The sequence below is a fragment of the Stegodyphus dumicola genome, chromosome 2, assembly GCF_044657685.1.
Source record: "Stegodyphus dumicola isolate Sdum_Otavi_A_Nest chromosome 2, ASM4465768v1".
Taxonomy (NCBI): domain Eukaryota; kingdom Metazoa; phylum Arthropoda; class Arachnida; order Araneae; family Eresidae; genus Stegodyphus; species Stegodyphus dumicola.
In genome coordinates this window covers 146,988,603-147,011,441 of record NC_140769.1, presented here as the reverse complement: position 1 = coordinate 147,011,441, position 22,839 = coordinate 146,988,603, and the positions used below count along the sequence as shown (strand labels likewise).

General features: G+C 33.9%; 1 protein-coding gene across 5 annotated transcripts in view; it reads right to left on the bottom strand.

Moving 5' to 3' along the window:
• LOC118203114 (uncharacterized) overlaps positions 1–22,839 on the bottom strand; it is a 306,364-nt gene that overhangs the window by 87,006 nt on the left and 196,519 nt on the right. For all 5 annotated transcript variants that reach the window (XM_085811212.1, XM_085811213.1, XM_085811214.1 and 2 more), the window contains one exon: positions 4,984–5,116. In XM_085811212.1, the coding sequence (XP_085667338.1) occupies positions 4,984–5,116 (133 nt within the window). The remainder of the gene's footprint in view (positions 1–4,983; positions 5,117–22,839) is intronic.

Sequence of the window (22,839 nt, the reverse complement as noted above, 5' to 3'; positions counted from 1 at the left end):
CATTTGAGAAATTGAAAATTTAAAAAAAAAAATTAAATAAATAAAAAATCTGAAAGGTTTCAGGTTTTTTTTTTTTTTTTTTTTTTTTTTTTTTTTTTAACATTTTGTCTGTTACCTTTAATTATTAAATATCACGTTCTTCGCACTTAAACCATAAAATTCAGTTCAAGAGCAATATCACAAAATAATTTTAAAATGAGCATATCTTTAGAATTTTCGACACACAGTCTCGCGCGCTGGAGATAAAAATCTTTTTTCTCTACAACGTTGCCATTCCTCGCTTTGAAATCCTTGAGTTTGTTAATAAAAAAATTCGTTAAAGTTTTACAAAGTAGGAAATCGATAATAAAGCAAATTCGAAATTTCAAATTTGGTGTTCCACATGCCCATATTCGTAGGAAGATGACGTGATTCAAAGTTCGATGGCTCTAGGTACCGTTTTTTTATCACAATGAGAGAAATATACATACATTTATGGAGATTATTTATTATTTAATTTCTTCAAATATAATACAGGACTCTAACATTGGGTGGCAACAGTTTGAAAAGTGAAACGGGCATTGAGAGTGAACCAACGCAAAATCGCAAAACGAAAACAATAGCCCTTCAGGAACAAAGCCCCTTTGGACAAAAAATAAATATATATGTATATAAATAAATAAATAAATTTCCTTAAATAAAAGCTTAAAAAATTAAATAAAAGCTTGAAACGCACATTATAAATTAAAAGAGATAATGGTTTATACATTCCCTAATGCTATAATATTACAGAAAATTTGGAAAGAAAATGGCTTATACATTTAACAATATAATTAAATAAACTGATTTTATTAATTAGGCGTACCCGCGCTTTTATTATTTGCGACGTAAATAAATTCTATCAATCAAATTATTGAGCCCATTATTTCCATTAAAATATATGACATTTTTCCCCTTTAGTAAAGGGCAAATTTGCCCAGAAGGACTATTAATTTCGTATTGACATTTTGCGTTAATTCACTTTTCAAACTGTTGCCACCAAATATTAGAGAACCTGTATTCTATTTAAAAAATTTAAATAATGAAGAATCTGCATAAATGTATATATATTTTTCGCACTGTGATAAAACAACGGTACCTAGAGCGATCCAATTTTGAATAACGTAATCCTCCACCGAATATAGACATCTGGAATCCCTAATTTGGAATTTCTTTTATCATCGATTTCATATTTTTTAAACACTTTAACGAATTTTTGCCTAACAAACTCGAAGATTTCAAAGCGAGCAATAGCAACATTGTACGAAAAAAAATTATGTATAGCGCACGAGCCTGTGTATCGGAACTTCTAAAGATATGCTCATTTTAAAATTGTTTTGCGATATTGTTGTTGAACTGAATTTTATGGTTTAAGTGCAAAGAATATGACGTTTAATAAATGAAGGTAACACACAAAACGTTAAAAAAACGCCTCTTTGTGCATAATGTAAAATCTGAAACCTTTCAGATTTTTTTAAAGTAGTTTTTGAAATCGCTAACATGAAAAGGTTTTACTACGAGAAAAAAAGTCTCTTCACTCCCGAAAGTTTTTATTACACCTTGTCATAGATCATTTCCAGTGGCGTAGCTAGGATTCCAGCGCCCGGGGACAACTGAAGAATTTGCGCCCCTTTCTGTGTGCCAAGAATGGAAAACATTTCAAAACATTTCATTAAAAAATTTCGTTGCATCAATTTGGCGCCGCCTGGATGCTGCGCCCGGGGACAGATGTCCCCCCTTGCCTCACCCTAGCTACGCCACTGATCATTTCAGAATTTAGGTTAAAAAATTCGTTTAAAAATGAATTCGTTCTTTTTGATTCTAGAAGTTTTTTTTTTTTTTTTTTTTTTTTTTTTTTTAATTTTACAATGCCTTTTAAATACTTAAAAATTCTATAGCATGTTTTACAGAATATTATGGATATAAAGTTTAGAATGCTTTAGAATTTAATCCAATATTCTACGAACTGGACCTGATACTTTCAGGAGAATTCTATTAGTTCGCTATATACACATTATATCAGATCCTATGCATGGAAAATTTAAATACTAAACAAATTTTAATAGAATCTCTGCACAAATCTCTATAGAATATCTACACATACTTCTATATTTACACATAATTCTATAGAATCTCTATCTAAAATGTTATAGCATTCTATAGAAAAAATCTGACCTAGCTTATAGAAAACTGCGTCACGATTCTAAAAGATTCTGAAGAAATTTCAGATTGAATATTTTTGTTGAATTTTATAAGACATTTTTGTAAGAGTATTATTGTCTAGTGGGAACATTAATACGAAAATAAAAATTTCAGATTTTAAGTAAAAATTACAGAAATTCGAAAATAAATTTATAAATAAAATAACAAAAACTAAAAACAAGTAATATAAAAATTTTTTTGTTAAAGACAATTCCTACTTAGGTCAAGAAAAACAAATTTTATTTTAGTCTTTTTTTATTAACATTATTAACATTTTTCGTTTCTAATTTATGAAACTAACTAAAAAAATTTTTTCTAGTGTTAAAAATTTAACATGTGAAAAACTGTATTAATATCTAGTGTCATCCACTACAAGTTACAAAAAAATATATTTGAACTTGAGTGGATGAATGAAAAGTATTTTATTAACGATTGAAAATTTGAACAAACCGTTCTACTAGACTGATTGACGAAATTAAAATTACATTTTCCATGTCCCGAAAGCGCGACTTAGGATATGTATTAGATTTATATATAGCATTGCTCTAACATACGTATTTTGACACAAAATGGGGCCTTTTCTAAAATAACAAGCATTTTTTCCATATTTCGATCCTACGACTCGAATTATGCTCAGATATAAAATTTTGTTATTTTTTGGTGGGAAAATTATAGAGAAATTTAAACATTTATCTTGGCGCTTTATTTTATTTATTTATTATTTTTTGAGTTTGCGCCAAGAATAATTCACTTGGCGAACTTCTTAATTTATGGCAATTTATTTTCCTATCTTTTTTTTTTTTTTTTCATTGTCCACGACCGGAAAAAAAGTCATTGCTCATACTTTCAAATAATTTTAACAAAGTGCGTAAACCACATTTTCGTTCTTATCGCTTATGATAAATACGCCAAATTAAAGCGCGCCAAAATGTAAATTTTAAATACAAAGCCCTAATTTTTTGCAGGTATGCTTAATGCATCTACTTTAAGATGATGGCAAAAATTTTAAAAGTTATAATTCAAAAAATTTTTCGAAAAATTATTTTAAAATAGACTGTGTATCGGACTGCGTGCGAGACTGTATGGAATATTCTAAAGATATACTCATTTTAAATATTTTGTGATGTTGCTGTTGAATTGAATTTTATGGTTTATGTGCAAAGAACATGTTATTTCATAAATAAAGGTAACACACAAAACGTTTTTTTTTTAAAAAAAAAAAAAAACACGCCCCTTTGGGCGTAATATAAAATCTGAAAGCTTTCAGATTTATTTTCTTTTCCTTTTTTCTTTCTTTTTTTAGTTCATTAATTATTTTACGACTTTTAAATGAAAGGTTGTTTCATATAAACATTTCCTTTAACCAAATTTAATTAATTCTAGTGTAGTAGCTTGATAGAACTCTAAATATTGGGGCAAATATTGGGTCTCCGCGTTTTTTTGCCACTAGATTGTGTTGATGCCTATATGTCCAGCAACACTCACCCGACTGTCGTCTCAAATGAATATATGCTTAAAAGGTGACATTCCACTTCCATTGTTTGTGAATATAGTTTTTTAATCCGTTGCTTGGGTAAAAAGTTATATTGATTTGAAACTGAGTGAAATATCTGACGAAATACGTTATGTGATGCTTTTTTATTATAAGAAAAGGTAAAAAGGCTGCAAAAGCGTGCCGAAAAATTTGTGAAGTGTATGGTGAGAATGCTGCGAGTAAACGAAGGACCCAAGAGTGGTTTGCTCAATTCCGTTCCGGAAATTTCGATATCAAAGATGCACCTTGCTCTGGTCGACCAACGTCGATGAAATTTTGCAACTGGTGGAGCAAGACCGGCACGAAAGCTGTCAGGAAATAGTTCAGGCATTAAACATCAACTGCATAACAGTTTGGAATCATTTGAAAAGAGCAGGCTACAAAAAGAGGGCTGTAAATTGTCCATTATGAGCTTCTGCAACCTGGCGAAGTCATCAATTCGGCCTTGTACTGTGCACAACTCGACTCAGAAAGAGCGACCAGAATTGACCAGCAGAAAAGTATTTGTGTTCCTTCACGACAATGTGCGGTCACACACATCTTTGAAGACTCGGAACAAATTGATGGAACTTGGTTGGGAAGTTTTGATGCATCCACTGTAAAGACCGGACCTTGACTACCATTTGTTTCGTCTGACTACCATTTGTTTCGGTCTTTGCAGAACTCTCTTGATGGTAACTCGACTCAGAAAGAGCGACCAGAATTGGCCAGCAGAAAAGTATTTGTGTTCCTTCATGACAATGTGCGGTCACACACATCTTTGAAGACTCGGAACAAATTGATGGAACTTGGTTGGGAAGTTTTGATGCACCCACTGTAAAGACCGGACCTTGTATCGTCTGACTACCATTTGTTTCGGTCTTTGCAGAACTCTCTTGATGGTAAAAAATTGGCAGACCGAAGTGCCTCTGAAAACGTTTTTCGACGATAAACCACAGAAGTTCTACACCGATGGAATTACGAAGCTACTCGAAAAATTGCAAAAGATCATAGACAATAATCGTCATTATGTACTTGATTAAAATTGATTTTCGATAAAGGAAATTTTTGTTCAAAAATGTACCAAAAAAGCGCGTAGACTTTTTATTTGACCCAATATTAAAAGCTTTAAGATGTGTCGTTACCGTTATCGGAATTCAACATTTCGTATTTCCTGCTTTTTAAAATTTATTAATGAAGCTACTAAACATACATTTATTAAATGAATTATAATTCAGATTTAAACTTACGCATAATTTCCAAAGTACCGTTTGCTCGTGGCGTCCTCTAGCGGCTTTAGAGTCGTTTTGTCGTGATTGACACAAACGTAAGACTTCTAACAAACACTCTATTCCACCGGCACTGATGAAATCATCCAAAAAACTGTAGGATAGAATGAACGCATTACTTCACACGATACAAAATAGATAACATAATTTTAAAAAATTGCATGAGAACATAATCATATAATTCTGAAAACAAAATCAAAACTACTGATGATATCTAAAATACAATTGACTGATTTGATTTCAATTAAAAAGTCTCGGTGCTTTTTAACCCTTTGCGGCACAGTGTGGCCAGTCTGGACACACCTAAAAATTTCCTTCTTTAAGCACAGAAAAATTGAATGAAAAAGGATTTATAGGATACTAAAGGTTACTCTGAACCTTCTTTATTTATAGTAGATGGCACAAACCAGTCCATATATTTTAGCCATGTTTAGTTTTTTAAGACCCTCATTTTTCAAAGAAATCTTTCAGATTTTTTTTAGGGTATAAAAGGAATTGTTTGAAAAGAAATTTCTACGTTATTTTTTTGGATGTATGGTAATCTCCTTATGCTATATTAGTTTTAAATTTTTACCTTGAAATCTTGCTTAAAATCAAACGGCGAACCCTAGGTGTGCCCAGATAGGGCTCACCAATAATCTAGGACGACTGACAGTCTGTATTTTTTGTTTCTCCGCATCTCATCGGTCAGTTCATTGACAACAATGCTCGTTTCAGCATTCTTTTCGAAGCTCTATTCAATCAGTGTGCCACTTTGGGCACACCCACAAAATTTAAACGATAAGTGCTATCTTCACATCTTCACAAAATTTTACTTGTGTACTTACTCTAGGCCTAATTAGACTGCCTACTTTTTTTTCTAATCAAAACTCCGATTTTAAAAGGTAGCACGCAGGAAAGGGTTAAGAGATACAGAGTGATTCTCGATCCTCATGAGCAAATGAATTTAAGCATACGAAATGGACCTTTTTTTTTTTTTTTTTTTTTTTTTTAATTGTAATTGGCTTATGGAATATTTCGAATTCCCCTTAATCCTAAACTGATTTGGATTATATTGTTGCGTGCGTAGGGGGTTCGTAATTAATTGATTGCACAAGTCCGATAAAAAGTAAATAAAATTTATTTTTATCGCAACAAATAAAAACAAAATACTTTTAAATTTCCTCAGAAAAAATCGTACAATATCGCAGTATCTCAGTAGTTATATTTTAAACTACTAAACCATTTTACAGAACATAATTCAAAACTGAGAAAGCTAACCCGATTTCACCGCGAATTCGCTACAGTAAACAATAACAGTTTTCCAATTAACTCACTTGATATGTTTTCCTCCGGCTTTTTATAAGCTTTTTAAATGCACGAAAATAATCTCGATTTTTCTCGATTTCGAAAATCTTCTCGATTTTTCCCGAAAAGCAAAAGCGTACAAAATTACGAGATATCTATTTATTAAATGCGCGTTCTCCTGAATTTTTAATTTTTCCGACGTAGCTTTCTCTTCAAATAAGTCTCGTGCAGCATGGTAATATATACCAATTTTAATTAATTCTATTTAAAAATAGCTAAATCAATACAAAAAATGTAACAATGTTATAAGATATTTCTCTCGTCTTCTTAGCATGCCTTCGTGATGTAATAGTCAGCGCACTCGACGCGTATTTGAGAGGTCCGAGGTTCGAGTCCTGGTGAAGGCATTGCTCATTTTTCATGTCTCTTGCTTCGAAATAACCTAATGTCTCTACATTATCTTAAATTACTTACTTATTACTTACTTACTGGTGCTTAAATTACTTACTTTTCAAAATTTTCTAAGATATATATGAAATTGACGCATTTGAAAATTTGGAATTTTTTTTTTTTTAGCGATAATAACGCTAAATGTTGTTTACACACTTCGTTAGAATTATTTTAAAGTATAAACGATGATATTTTTTCCGCTCGTCTACAATGAAAAAATAGGAAAGGACAATTTGGCTGCTATAAATTAAGAAGTTCGTCAAGTGAATTATTCTTGGCGCAAACCGAAAAAAAAAAAAAAAAAAAAAAAAAATGGGCCAAGATAAATTTTCAAATTTCTCCATAAATTTCGCACCAAATTTTACAAAATTTAATATTTAGGCGTCATTTGAGTCGTAGAATCGAAATATGGAAAAAAAAATCGGCATGTCATTTCAGAAAAAGTCCAATTTTGTGTCAAAATACGTATTTTATAACAGTGCTATATATAAATCTAATACATATCTTAAGTCACGAGAAATATCGCTTTCGAGACATGAAAAACGCAATTTGAATTTCGTCAATCGGCCCAGTAGAAAGGGAGATACAGAACTGTCCCATCTTTTTTGCTCAGTGTACATATAATAAATGTTAATAAAACTATCTTTATGATTTATCAAAACATTCATCACTGTAGTTTAAAACGTCAATGGGGTTTTTACTTTCATCAAGTTTCATTGTCTTAAGAAACGCTGTACCATTTTCATCGCACGCAATACCATTTTCATCGACTGCAGTTGCAGATGAAAGCCACGTCCAGTGTTATAGTGTGACATCCGTTTTATCATAAGCACATATCAAAGGTCATAAACCATAATTAGTATCACGGCCAGAAAGACTTCTCGAATAGTTTAATCCAGGTATTCCCAATTTCTTTCTTACCTCGACCCCTTTTAATTTTCTTCATTTACATGCTTTACTATAACATACAGCGTAAGACATAATCTTACGTAAATAAATGCACATAGAAGTCTTAAAGATAACAGTTGCATTAAGAATATGAACAAAAGTATTGAAAAAAGGGTTATATTTACAAAAATTACCAACTTACAATACTGAAAAAATCTGATGTGTACACTACATAACTTCCTTGTACGGAATATTAAATTATACGCATTTTTTCTTGCATTTCATTTAAACTTATTGGATTGAATTAAATCTACTTCGTCAATAGCGCATAAACCACAATAGAATAAATGCTCTCTTTAAAACTCATTATATGTAAGATATATAAGCAGGGTACACGATTTTTACAGATGGATCTAAATTAAATGGTCATGTGGGGGCAGCTTTTTGTGTGTTTTCAGATGAGAAACTAAGGTTACAAAGGAAATATAGACTTTCTGACAATGCCTCTGTCTATCAGGCAGAGTTAGTGGCCCTGCAAAAGGCCTTGTATTGGCTTATTTCTAATTCTGCAATAGATCCTGTGGAAATCTATAGTGACTGCGAAAGTGCAATTGTTTCAATTACGGGTGTTTGTCTAAATAACGATCTAATTAAACAGAAAAAAGACATGCTCTTTTTTCTTAGCGCTTTCAGAGACATTAAACTCTTTTGGTCGAAGAGTCATATTGGTACCATTGGTAACGAGTTAGCAGATAGATTGGCAAAAGCTGCCATTGAAAATCAAATTATTGATTTTGAAGTAAAGACTTCCTTTGACAGTTTGAAATCCTTGTTGAAAAGAAAATGTTTGACTCTATGGCAAGCAGAATGGAACGACCCAGATTCTAAAGGAAGATTCACTTATAATTTAATCTCAATTGTGAGTGAGAAAAGATACCTAAGTGACAAGTATCTAAACCAAGCTTTATCTAATCATGGACACTTTTCTTTTTAGTATAATAGGTTTTCGATTAAAAATTGTGCCTGTCCATGTGGAATGAGTAATGTCGATATTGAACACCTGTTGTTTAGATGCTCTTCTACGAAAAATATTGTTCTATGATTTATTCCAGATATTGCTAAATTTAATACTCTAAAGGATCTATGTAAAAACACAGTGACTAAATTTAAATTGTCAAATTTCATAAAATATGTATCTGTAAATGAAATGAATTTATATATTGATTGTTTTTAATATTTCCCTGTCTGTTTAAAGGAAAACTAGAATGTTTATGATATTCAGTTTTTTTTTTTTTTTTTTTTTTTTTTTTTTTTTTTGTATATGTAAGTAACATATTTTTATGCATGCAAGTAACATGTGTTATATTTTACAAAGTATGTAATAATGTGCTTTTGTTGGTATAGCTGGTAAATCTCACCAGCTCCTAGACTTTAAGTTCACATTTTAGTTGTTTATTCTATTTTAAGTTATTTCAGATAGTAAGGTGGTAGTTGTACTGCTTAATGAGCCTGATTTAAGCCCTGTTTTAGATCTCTTTTTTAAGCCCTGTTAAGGCTCTAATGGCGGTACAGGAAGTTCAAGTTCAACAGTCATATGTAAGATCCAATAACACGCCGAACAAATATTAATTCAGAAGTCAAACAACAAAAATCAGTGTTATATTTTCAAATTTTCACAGGACTAGATAGATTGGAAAGATAGATTGGAATTAGGGTCGTTAACTAGAACAGAAAGATTTTTTTGAATGTGAAATGCCTCTAGAAAATCCAGTTCACCAATGGAAGAAGTATTTTAAATAATTTTGGTAGCAGAAAAATTGAAAATGTGATTTTCGGACCAACAATGTTGGGCAACAGAAGACTTCCGTGTTTCCTTTATTCTAACATATGCTTCATGTTCCTCAACGCGAAATTTTAAGGTTCTCTTAGTTTGGCCAATGTAAATTAAGCCACACTGGCAAGGAATCCTGTAAATACCCCAGGAATTCATATCCGGAATGGGGTCCTTGAGTATGGAACTCGGAATTTTATTGATGGGAGAATAAACGACTCGAAAGTTAAATTTCTGCAAAATACGTGCAACTTTATAGCTAATTGATGGAAAGAAAATAATGACAACAGAATTTTTATAATCTCCTAAAACAAGAGTTACCGTAAGCCTTCATCGGTTTGCCTTCCACCAGACTTCAAATCATGTCATCCGACTAAACAAAAGGTAGCTTTATTTTATTCCTATGTTTTCCATGCTCTTCAAGTTTGCTCCTCCAAACTATCCCTTGATCAAACTAACCTTTATATTGGCCAAACTAATACAGCCTTAAAATTTCGCGTTAAAGAATATGAGGCATATGTTAGAATAATTGGTTCGGTTAAACCATCGATACTAGTCCTGTGAAAATTTGAAAATATAACGCTGATTTTTGTTGTTTGACTTCTGATTCACTATATGTGTTTACCATAGCGACACTTTGGTGCTAGGTTCACTTAACAGCGTTATATTTCGCTCATATTATAACTCAATGCACAAAATTTATATCATTTTAAGAATTATCTAATCGTTGCCGCATGTTCAATTTAAATATTATAATAAATCTAAAACGATGTATAAAAGAATTAAACACCCCCCCCCCAAAAAAAAAACGTTTTTCACAGACGATTCAGTATTTCTCATTGAATTAATTCAGTCCTCACTTCTCTACAAGACTAAAATACATAAAAATTCAAAATATCTATATTAAAAATTACGAAGTAAATCTTAAACACTTATTTCCTCAAATAAATTCCGGAATGGCTTAAGCATGATTTTAATTCGCAATAATAATGCTTTGTAAATGTATAGTGTCGGTATGGCACGGCGGCACTCTAAATATGCGGGGAGCCGAAAGTCCTGTCGAGAGGTTGGTGGTAGGGAAAGAGGGGTGGGAGACCTATCTTCCTCCCGGAGACTCTCCATCAAAATTGGCGGAACTGAACTAAATGGGACTGTCACCTGTATGGTTGTCGAGGCTGTTGCCAACGACAGGCGTAAAATTGCGGTCCTTGCCACAAGGAATTTCGTTGGCTTGGGCTGACTATACGTGAGACAAGTGAGCATTAGCAACAACGTGCCTTGATGATCTACAAGATTAACCCTTATAAAGTAATGAATGTTTCACGGAAAAAGTGCCTTCCAGAAAAATGTGCCAACCAGGGCGGACAGCTACGCTACTGAATAACAGCCATAGGAGCAATGTAGCAGACCACTACAGTAACATCGATTGCTTCGCAAACAGTCAAATGAGCAAAATAATAGTATAATTTTTATAAATTACAGGGTTCCACCCTCTTCTCTTATAGCCAAATGTAGGTAACCTGAAGAACTGGTAAGCGAATAATCGCTTTAGTACAGGAAACAGAAACGTAAATTCAAGAAGGGTAAATTACTCTTTATTTCTCAAAATAAAGATTTACAGATGGCCCTTTTCTCAGACGTACAACAAAGCTTCCACTTGGGCTTAAACACAAAAATGTACGAAATAAGAACTAACTAAAGCGATTTAGCCGAAGTTAACACAATTTCTAAACTAATTGGCCCCTAAATATCGAATTAGCTACCGAAGCTATCAAGGGTACGTAATACGGTCGAGCGTAGTAAGAACTTAGAACGTTAGAGCCAAATGGCAAACGCGCGCTATTCAGGTTCCTAACTCTCTCGAAGTCAGTGGAACTTCGACTTGAATACTACTCCTTCTCATTTGCATTTAAAGCGATTCTAAAAACTCATTCTGGTAAGGAATCGTAAGCTGAAGCTAGAAGAAATAGGAAAGTCGTATAAACTAAAAATAACTGTTATAAAATTAGCATATACCTTACATGTTTAATATTAATAATAATTAAATACAGGGCATCTGGCCAAAATCAAATCATCAGAAAACAAATTCCAAATTTGGGCTTCCACATGCCCCTATTCGCAATCATGGACCTTATAAGAAATAGACTAACCCAAACGGGTTTTCTCCCTCGTCTGAGGCGTTGCCGGCTATCACCTTGATCACATCCGGAGGAGTAGGGACGACTTGCAGGAATTTAACATTGCTTGCCTATTGCAACGTGTATAATTGTCAAGAAAAAGCTGGTTGTAGCGCCTCATTTCACAAATTAGAATTTCTACATATTTTTATTTTTGAAATTGAGATTGATTTTTTAAAATTTAGCATATTTATCAAGCATAATTAACGTTCCAAAAAATTATAAAGCTATTACATGCTTTCAGGACTGGACTTTTTTTAGCTTTTCCTATGCTGTAAGGAAATTTGTAACTACTTCTTTTAGAAAATAATATTTTAAATCTGAACTAATAGAAAACTTCAAACAAGCAATTTTCTCTTTCAATTTTTATGCTTTCTATTGGTGTAAATAAGTAAAAAATACTAAAATATTTAAAAACGAATTTTTGAAAGTTTTGTTTAAAATTCTAAATTGCGCTGCTTTTTTAAAATTATAGATGAGTATTACAGCACAATTTCTATAAAGGAATTTTATTTCAATTATATTTAATAATACGTCTAGTGATAAACACTTTTGATTCCTTAAACATTTTTATAATTTAATTCTAATATTAAAATTGTATTTAACCGTATTAATTAATTTTGCTTGTATTTTATAGTGATTATTTTTTTTATTTATTTTTAGTTCTGCATAAGATTTTTTTATTTACTGTTAATTTAATTTACTAGCCTAAAGGGGCGGTAGCCTAGAAAGGCTGTTTGTTTCGAAGCGGCATTTTGCGCTGTTTTATTATAAATGTCCGTGTCTCCTTGAAAATTGTTGTTAACAAATATTATCGCCCTTTATTATATTTTAAAAAATTAAATAATGAAAAATCTGCATGAATACATGTATGTTTCTCGCACTGTGACAAAAACCACAGCATTTAGAGCTATCAAATTTTGAATAATGTAATCCTCCACCCGAACATGGGCATCTGGACGGCGGAATTTCGAATTTGTTTTAATATATTTAATATTTTGTAAAACTTTAATGAATTTTTGATTAACAAACTCAACGAGTTCAGAGCGAGCACTGTACGGAAAATAACAGTTTTATCTCCAGTGCGGAAATTCTAAAGATATGCTGTTTTCAAATGCATGTGGTTTACGGGTGAAAAACATGATATTCCATAAATATAGGTAACACACAAAACGTTAAAAAAAAAGGTTCCTTTTGGGCGTAATATAAAATCTGAGTGCTTCTAGATTTTATTTTACCTTTTTTTTTTTTTTTTTTTTTTTTTTCCCTTCATTACACTCAGAAAATCTTATGCTCCGAATTTTATAAATTACTAAAATAAGTATTCCATATTAATGTTAATAAGTTAATGATGATATAATCAAATAAATGATTGTTTTGTAATGTTATTATAGTTTGGAAAATTACTCGCCTGAAAATGGTCATTAAATTTAAAAAGAATTATCAGATCTTGTTTAATTTTACCTTATTTATTTCAAAGCATCGTCTACTATCAATCTTAATTAATTTTACTTTATTTTTAAGCGAAATTAAGTTCATAAATTTTGTGCTTAGAGTTTTGACCGTTTAACCAAAGTAAAGATGTTTGTACAAGAACTACGCGTGAAAAATATGCGCGAAATGCAGTAAAAAGTGCTTTAATGAGATATATTAAATCCTATTTGGAAAAAACTGTGGCTTTCATAATCTCATCACTATACAACGAATCACATTTAATAATTAAAAAGAGTTATGTGATACAAACGCCGTAAGTTTCAGTGGTACAGTAAACCAGATCGTCCCTACTCTTTCTTGCCGACTTGTCGGTGACACGTGCCCCGCCCACTGGGTTAGTCTATCTTTTATAAGGTCCATGTTCGCAATAGGATGATGTCATTCAAAATTCGATGTCTCTATGTACCGTTGTTTTATCCCAATGCGAGAAATATACATAGATTGATGCATTTTTCATTATTTAATTTCTTCAAATATAATACAGGACTCTAACATTGGGTGGCAACAGTTTGAAAAGTGAAACGGACATTTATAGTGAACCAACGTAAAATCTCAAAACGAAAACAATAGTCCTTCAGGGACAAAGACCCTTTGGACTAAAATATATATATATATATATATATATATATATATATTAATATTATAAAGATTCGAATATTTACAACTATACGAAGCAAGACATCACGGCCAAGAATCGAGAAGCAGCTACACATTGGATAAACTGCACTTGTTTGTTATATTTCGTAACTGTTCAATGGGTCTGAAGCAATTGCAGGCGCTGCGACTCATTTAACACGCATAAACCAAGAATATGATAAGGGATTTATCTTGTATTAATAAAAGTACATCCACATTAATCTTCTAACTTCAACAAAAAAAATATCTCAAGCCAGCAGAATCAATACTCAAGACATATTCTCCTCTTTAAAAAAAAAAAAAAAAAAATGCCCTTATTCGCGAAGACGGTCGTTAGCTTTTTCAAAAAGTTGTCTATCCATTTTCAGTATAATAATTTAAAAGAATGATGATTATTCAGTTTATTGTGATACAGGTTGTCTGGAGGAAAAAAAAAAAAAAATCTGATGTGCGCACCGCATGACTTCCTTGAACAGAATATTAAATTATACGCATTTTTTTCCTGAATTTTATTTAAACTTATTTCTTGGAATTTCATTAGAGATAGATTTCTCATTCAATTAATTCAGTTCTCGCTTCGCGGCAAAATTCAGTTCTCACTTTGCGACAAGAAAAAAATACATAAAAACTCAAAATATCTATATTAAAAATTTTAAGATATAGAAAAACTTAACACACCAAATACAGTTTGTAGAGACATTAGGTACTTTTTGGAAGCAGGCAACGGACCACGGACCACGGACCTCTGGAATACCGGCCCAGCGTGCAGAGCCACTACACCACGAAAGCACGCCGAGAAGGTGGGAGAAAATGCCTTAAAAGCTAAACAATTAAAAAAACAATTTTTACGATTGAAATTAGTTTCTACGCAAAAACAAGCTATTCGACCAGCGGGCAAGAAGCCATATTTTTCGGTGGACAAAACTGAAAGTTTTTTTTTGGTCTCGCACGGAAAAAAGACACTGAAGGCGTAGAAACTGACTTAATTTGTTGTGGGCGCTATGCTGAGCCAATATATGGGATAATTTAATAACTTAAATGTTAAATCCAGAATGGATTAAGCATCATTTAGTTCGCAATAATAAAAGAAGACGTTACTTTGTTGTTGCGAGACTTAGTTTCTCTAGATTGGCAACAAATACACTATTCTGCTAAGTTTCAAATGTAAACAAATATGGCTGCTATAGTAAAAAAATTAGGCTTGGCCGCCCTTAAACAACTTTTAAATTGTTGATAATTCTACAACTATTACATGTAGGTTAACTAAAGGCATAAAATTCTTAACCGGAAAATAAGAATAACGTAATTCAATCATTTTTAAAGCAAAAAATGCTCAATTTACCAACATATACACTGGTGTGCAAAAATTAAGGACGAAGTCGAAAAATTAGCATATCAGCTGAACGAAGAGGCAGAGCGGACAGAAAGGACACTCATGGAAAATATAAACCAATCAGGAGATTAAGTAAGGTGATGTACGGTAGCACATGCCCAGATATGCAGGTAGACGTAATGGGGGAGTGTCTGAATAGTATAAAGCATGTTGTCGGTGTAAGATCAGTATTTCTGGCAAAGAGATTGCACGGCGTATACCAGTTAAAATCACACGGAGTTGCTGCCTCAGCGAGAAATGGCGAATAATCAATCTGTTAGACGACATCTGGATGCTTTTACCCGAGGTCGAATCATTGGGAAGTTGGAGGAAGGCCGCAGTGTGACAAGTGTGGCTGCAGAGTTCGGAATTGCTCACAGCATCGTTTCACGACTTTGGAGACAATTTCAAACTACAGGAACAGCTATCCGGGGGTTTAGTAGTGGTCATCCACGAGGAACTACACCCGAAGATGACCGGTATATTGCCTTACAGGCCAGAAGATACAGGGGGCAGACAGCGGGAGAAATCGCTAGACACACGACACAGGTGACTGGACGACCGATATCGCGTTTTACCGTGGCCAGAAGACTGCACGGTCGTGGTCTGTTTGCACGACGCCCTGTACGGTGTGTACCTCTAACGCCTGCCCATCGGAGAAGGCGTTCTCTGTGGTGCCGGGAACACCGGAATTGGAGAGACAATGAATGGGGACGAGTACTCTTTACAGATGAGAGCAGATTCAGTCTGAGTAGCGATTCTCATCGTATACTCATCTGGAGAGAGCAGGGAAGGCGCAATCATCCCTCGAACATCATTGAAAGGGACAGGTATGGAGGTGGCGGTGTTCTCGTTTGGGGAGGCATCATGCTTGGTAGTCGTACAGACCTTCACATCTTCGACGCAGGTTCGGTCAACGGGACTCGTTATTGTAACGAGATTCTTCTTCCATATGTGCGTTTTTAGAGGCGCTGTGGGTCCGCAGTTCCTTTTCATGGACGACAATGCACCATGTCATCGCACAGTAGCTGCCGAACAGCTCTTAGAGAGTGAGGATATTGAACGTATGGATTGGCCGGTACGATCTCCGGATCTCAATCCCATCGAGCATGTATGGGATTTTCTAGGCAGACGCTTGGCAGCTCGTACCTTACCACCAGTAACGATTCCGGAGCTTCGATTGGCGCTGCAAGACGAATGGGCAGCAATGCCTCAACAACTCATTGACACCCTCATTCTCAGCATAGGCAGACGCTGTGAAACCTGCCTAGCAGTCAGGGGAGATCATATCCCCTATTAAAGACCGGATGTTTCTTGCGGGACACCCATCACAGGGATGTTTCGGCCTTCAGTCGCATTGCGCTCCATGCTACCTTTTCAATAAAGCTTCTTTTTATCCCTCTGATTTCTCTTTTAGTAAGTGTTGCTTACATTACTCATGTCCTTACGTATTGGGGATCTTACGGTATTAAATGTGTTGATTTGGAAAGCTTTTGTACAAAGTTATATTGAAAAAACCGTCTCGTCCTTAATTTTTGCACACCAGTGTAAGTATAAAAAAAAATGAGCTCACAAAGCCAAGTAACAGAGTGGGTATATACATATATACACTTTTGGTGCGGCCGATTGTCACCAAAAAGGGAAGTGCACATCTACATGTTATAGCACTCCTATATACAAAATTTCAACGTTCTGAGGCTATTCGTTTTTTAATTTATGCGAGATAAATACATACGTACGTACAAACGACACGAAAAAAAAAAAAATCTCTTCTGAATCCATTTTAGCGGCCGAGCGGTAAAGTCGCTGAACACTGGTAGTTTGGTCCGAGGTTCGAATCCCGCGAACGGGCTGACTGCATGGGTGTTTTCGTGGTTTTCCCCATGTGTAACGTATATACGAGCCAGTTTCCCTTAGAAAGTCCTCCACGAAAGGCATCCCTCCCCTTAGGCAGATAGCCCTAGTGTGCTTTGCCATAATTAAATAAATACACCATCTGAATCCATTTTAAATCAGTTTTGTAATTCTGTTTGGGGGGGGAAGAGTCCTTTACTCTGTCCTTACGTACAGATGTCATTCAAAAACGTCGCTAAATTGCATTTGATAGCGGTCAAAATGGATATTTTCGTTGAAATATGCTACCCTGAATTTTTCGTGGTTGCAATACTTTCTTTACTTCGTACAAGGAAGTACGAAGTAAAGGAAGTATTGTAATTACGAAAAATTGCTCTCCTTATTTCATGGCTATGTTTCTTTGCTATTCTACGGTTTCGTGGATTTGGAGTGTTTGATAACAACACTTGATAAACAAACAAAACACAATTTATTCATCAGTATTTCGCAGGACAGTTCCAAAGACACGTTTACAATCGTCGAAAAACTACGACAAACACGCTGAAACAATCAGCAACGCAGCCTATTATGCTATAACGGTGAAGATAGCTTCACGGCAAAGCATTATAGTACAGCTCCGGACACGGTCGATCGCTCTAAGCCAGTAGTCGGCAAACTTATTAGCCAAAGAGCCAAATATGAACATTACAACAATTTAAAAAAAAAAAAAAAAAAACTGGGAGCCAAATCTGCTTGTTTAGTAAACTTTTATTACACTAAATAAAACTAAATTTAATACTTAATAAATATTTATTAATGCGAACAAATGTGCTTGCATCACCTTGGAAAGTTTGAGTAAGTCAGGTTTGTATGTTGTTGTTTTTAATTTTAGGCATGATTCCAAGTTCTCATCAGTAAGATGACTTCTCGGTTTACTCTTGATAATGTTCGTACTTGAAAAAGATTGTTCGCATATATATGTAGAACCGAAAAGGGAAAAAAAAACAAACACGAGCTTTTTCAGCTGATCGTAAGAGTCAGGAATACTATTCCAAGCGTTGAAAATGATCATGTCTTCCTTCTCCAGGTCATTCAAAGCAGACCAATTGTGTTGTGAAATAAGATTACATTTTTTCTTCTCCAATATTTCTAATTCAACACAAAGAAGTTCGAATTTAGAACACCATATTTACTTGTTTTTTAAATCCAGCAATTGTATTTCAAAGCTACCAATGTCAATTTCAAAAGGAGAAAATTTCAACTCGGTTGTCGTAGCATTAAGAAGATTTTGACAAATGCTAAAGTTGCTCTGCTGTTTTTAAATTCCTGAAACCTGCTGAGAAATGCTTCCCTCATATTTAAAATTATTGTTTTGAAATGGTGTTTATCAATAGAGGAATTATTTTCTTGGCGATGCTTCAGCAAGCTCGGAAAGTGAAACAATGTTTCCTTTTCAAAATCTTGTGCAAAAATGGATAATTTGTTTTCGAATGTTATTACTTCTTCTAACATCGAAAACAATTAAGTTTCCTTTCCCTTGTAGTTTACGATTAAGCTGATTTAGATGAGACGTAACGTCTACCATGAAATAAAAGTTTTGGATCCACTGATTGTCTGTTAGTTCTGGATAGTGAACGCCCTTCTCAAGGAGAAATGCTTTAATTTCCAAAACAAAGGGACGCGAAACGTTTTAAAATGTTCCTTTTTGATAACCAAAGTACCTTGTTATGAAGCAGAAGATCAGCGTACTCACTCTCCGTTGCAAATAAAAATTCTTTGAATTGGCGATTATTAAGAGCTTTAGCTAAAATGGAGTTGATAATGGTAATCACTAATTCCATAACTTTACAAATTTCTTCCGGAAATGTTTGCGCGCAAAGCGCTTCTTGGTGAATGATACAATGGTAAACAAGTATCTCGTGATTAATTTTTTCTTTCAAAATAGCAACAACCCCTTTTCTTACGCCGGTCATACTTTTAGCCCCATCTGTTGAAATCGACACAATTTTATTGAGGGGAATATGATGTTTATCCATACACTCAATTACAGCATTGGCGATATCTTCTGCATGCGTCTGACCTTTGAGTGGCAATAATCCTAAAATCTTACAAAAAGTGAAACTTGCGCTGTATCATTTATGTCACAAGACTCGTCAACTGCTATTGATAAAGCCGAAACCAATTTCAGATCTTCGATATGCTGGGTGGTTATATTCGAACACATTTTAATTGTTCTATCTTTAATGGTTTTGGCAGACAATGGTAACTCTTTAATTCTTTTCAGAATATCTGCTTTGTTCTTAAAATGCCGAAATAGCTCTTCGGATGCATTTATAAAACAATTTTTTAAGTATTCGCCGTCTGTGTACGGTTTTCCTCTCTTAGCAATCTCTTGGCTACAAACAAAACTTGCCATATTAATATTGCTGGAAGATTGTATCCACAGAAGTTGACGACTCTTGACTCTTCTGAAGTTTCTCAACTGCTTTCTTCATTGCATCACCGGTAGTATATTTAGTGCTAAATGACGCGTGCTTTCTTGTAAAGTGTCTCTCTAAATCTGACTTCTTGTTATGCGCGAATTTCTCCTTACAAATAAGACATGTCGGAAGTCCATTCAAGTTTTGAATAAACGCAAAATTCTCGGTCCACTCAAATTTAAATTCGCGGTTTTCATCTTCCGTTTTTCTTTGCTTTTTTTTTTTTTTTTTTTTTTTTTTTTTTTTTTCCCGGTAGCCATGTTAATTGGGGTGCCTATAAAAATATTCCAAATATATTTTTTTCTAAAACCACCAGTACAAAATTATTATCATTATTAAATTGATGAAAATAAATTTTTTAAAAAATCTTTTTAAAAAATACAATTTTATTAACATACGTAACTGCACTAAAAAGAAAAAAATAATGTTTTCCATCATCAGAATAACAAAACTTTTAATATGATCAAAAATGGAAAAAACTTCCAACATTTGGACAAATAGAAGTTATCGAAAAATCGATTACAAACTTTGTAACGGAACCACAAACATACATAGCAGGTGTAATAAAATCGTATAAAAATATCTGTAAGATATGCATCTAGATTAAACAATACAAGAACTTTTTAATAAGACAAGACAACGGCAGACACAGTAGATAACACAAAACTGTTCACACTGCAACTGTTGCTCTGTGATGCCAATTTGTACCTTCACTACTTTATAAAAAACATGCACGCGCATGCCGGTAGCTTGTACATGGTTTATATTTACGTTTACGAAAATTAATAAAATTAAACTCGATGTTCGTTGCGTATTTTTACAACAATATAAAATTTTAATTACCTATCTATCTTTTTACTCAAACAAAAAATTATACATGTTCTCAATTTATAGAAGAATTTTAATGTATCAAAATAAGATGTAATTTTTTTCTTACCAAATTGTTTTTAAATGAAAATATTATTGCGCCTTCCGTGGATATTTGTACCAGAGCCGCACTTAAGGACCCAAAGAGCCACATGCGGCTCTGGAGCCGCACTTTGCCGACCACTGCTGTAAGCTAATCAATTAGCTCGAGATTAAACTCGTTATACACTCGACGATACTCTGACGATAAACTGCTACTCCGCATACAGGCTGGGTTTATATAGCGTCTGACCTGCCTTCGAGAACATTCTGGGGTAAACTGGTAAGAATTCTTTCTTGAATGTTCTCGGTCCCTCTATGCGGTATAGCCAAATGTAACCAAAAGGGCGATTTTGTACCAAATCTGGTAAACCTGCCTCTCCTTGCCATTTTCTGACAATACTAAACCCTCTTTGCGATGAAGCTACTTTACCGTGGCTGGGCATTTGGTAGCAATGTTTTAAACAATTTTATGAATCCCTTGTTTAAAGGGGTTCTGTAAATAAGAAATGCCACTTTTGACATGTTTTGCGCAGTTCGAAAATTCAGTTAAGCATTGCTGCTGACGTTTCCGTGCAAATTCTCTGAAATATTCGAGAATACATTTGTTGACTTAGATGCCTTTTCGGTTTAGTTTAGTTTAGTTTAGTTAGGTGCAAGACATTTCGAACGGATCTTCATTACACTGAAAAATTTCAAAATAAAATTTTAGTGTTTTGGGGAAATTCGTTTTAAAGATTCCGATTTGAATGCAGCGACATTCGACTCACAAATACGTTTTCTTAAATAGAGTTCCCCTCCCCCTCTGGCCAACTAGTTACAGCCGAATGTGCGTTTGAGGAACGCAATTTTGCTTATACGCGTTATCTTAATTTTACTGAGTTGAACAACAATGTCGCAAAATAATTTTAAAATGAGCATATCTTCAGAATTTCCGTTACACAGTTCCGCGGGCTGGAGATAAAAAGGTTTTTTTCCCCTCGTAGAATGTTGCCATTGCTCGCTTTTAAATTGTTGAGTTTATTAATTGAAAATTCGTTAAAGTTTTAGAAAATATGAAATCGATAATAAAACAAATTCAAAATTTCAAATTTGGGTCAATTCAAATTCAAAGACCGAAAAGAACATTTTATCTTCATTTATCTGGACCAGGCTGGAGAAGAGAACTTTGTTGTATTCCATCTTCAGGAGCGCAATTGAATCTGAAGTGAAACCTCGGAATGGTTTATATAGATAACGGAGTTTAAAAAAAAAATTGTAACGACTCGTGAATTAAGTAGGCTGGAAAATTTTTATCAGAGAAAATCTCCGGCTAAGAATTAAAAATCTTTGCAACATTGCGGGCTTCCACATTCCCATATTCATAGGAGGATTATGTTATTCAAAATTCGATGGCTCTAGGTACCGTTGTTTTATCACAATGCGGAAAACATGCATACACTTATCCATTATTTAATTTCTTCAAATATAATGCAAGACTCTAACATTTGCTGGCAACAGTTTCAAAGGTGAAACGGACATTTATAGTGAACCAACGCAAAATCGCAAAACGAAAACAATAGTCCTTCAGAGATAAAGCCCCTTTGGACTAATTATAAAAATATTTGTGGCAACACAAACTTTCTGGTTATTAGTTTCCAAAGCAGCTATATTATGTAGTCAACTGTAAAAAGTTGGAAGCAATTGCTTTTGAAATAAATAAAATATCCCAATTCTTGCAATAGTCACATATTCGAAGATTTTAAGGGTTTTAAGGTGTATGTGCCCCCTTAACCCCATTAACATCAAGTGGCGTCCACTATATAATCGAGTTCACTTCAGAAAGAGCAGATGTAACTACTAAAAATAGCAGCTATAAATTCCAGGAAAAAAAACTACAAAATAACTGCCCGCTTCCCCCTAAAAAAAAAAAAAAACACTGGATGAAAACATCCATCACCGAATTTTCTTGAATTCTCAGAAGAGAACTGGAAACTTCCTGATAGTTCACTCCCTCCCACTGAGCATTCCTTACATGCAGCAGCATCTTTGCAGTGCATTCGAATGTCTCACCGAAATGAACGATTTGTTGTAATTATATCGGTTTGCTGCGTTCAGTGTAAAAGTACCATTTGTTGGTAGATGATAACTTCACGCCAACAACTTGCATGCTCAGCTGAGCAGAAAAATACCTTTTCCTACAATACAACAAACACTCCATCGCCTGCGCATTGTTAAATACCGCACTCGAAGAAAGTGGAGGCTAACGCGTTAAACGCAAGAAATGTAGCAGAACGTTTTCGCACAAATAATGTGTAATTGAAAACGTTGAAGTTCATCCTGCGGTCCATTAACTGATTTGTAGTACCATTTATTAAGACATTAGCCGAAGTACCCGATGCCCATCGTTAAGAAAAATAAGATTCATAGTCATACATTTTTCTGTTTCATGCGATTTGCAACCCATATAAAAAATTCCCATAG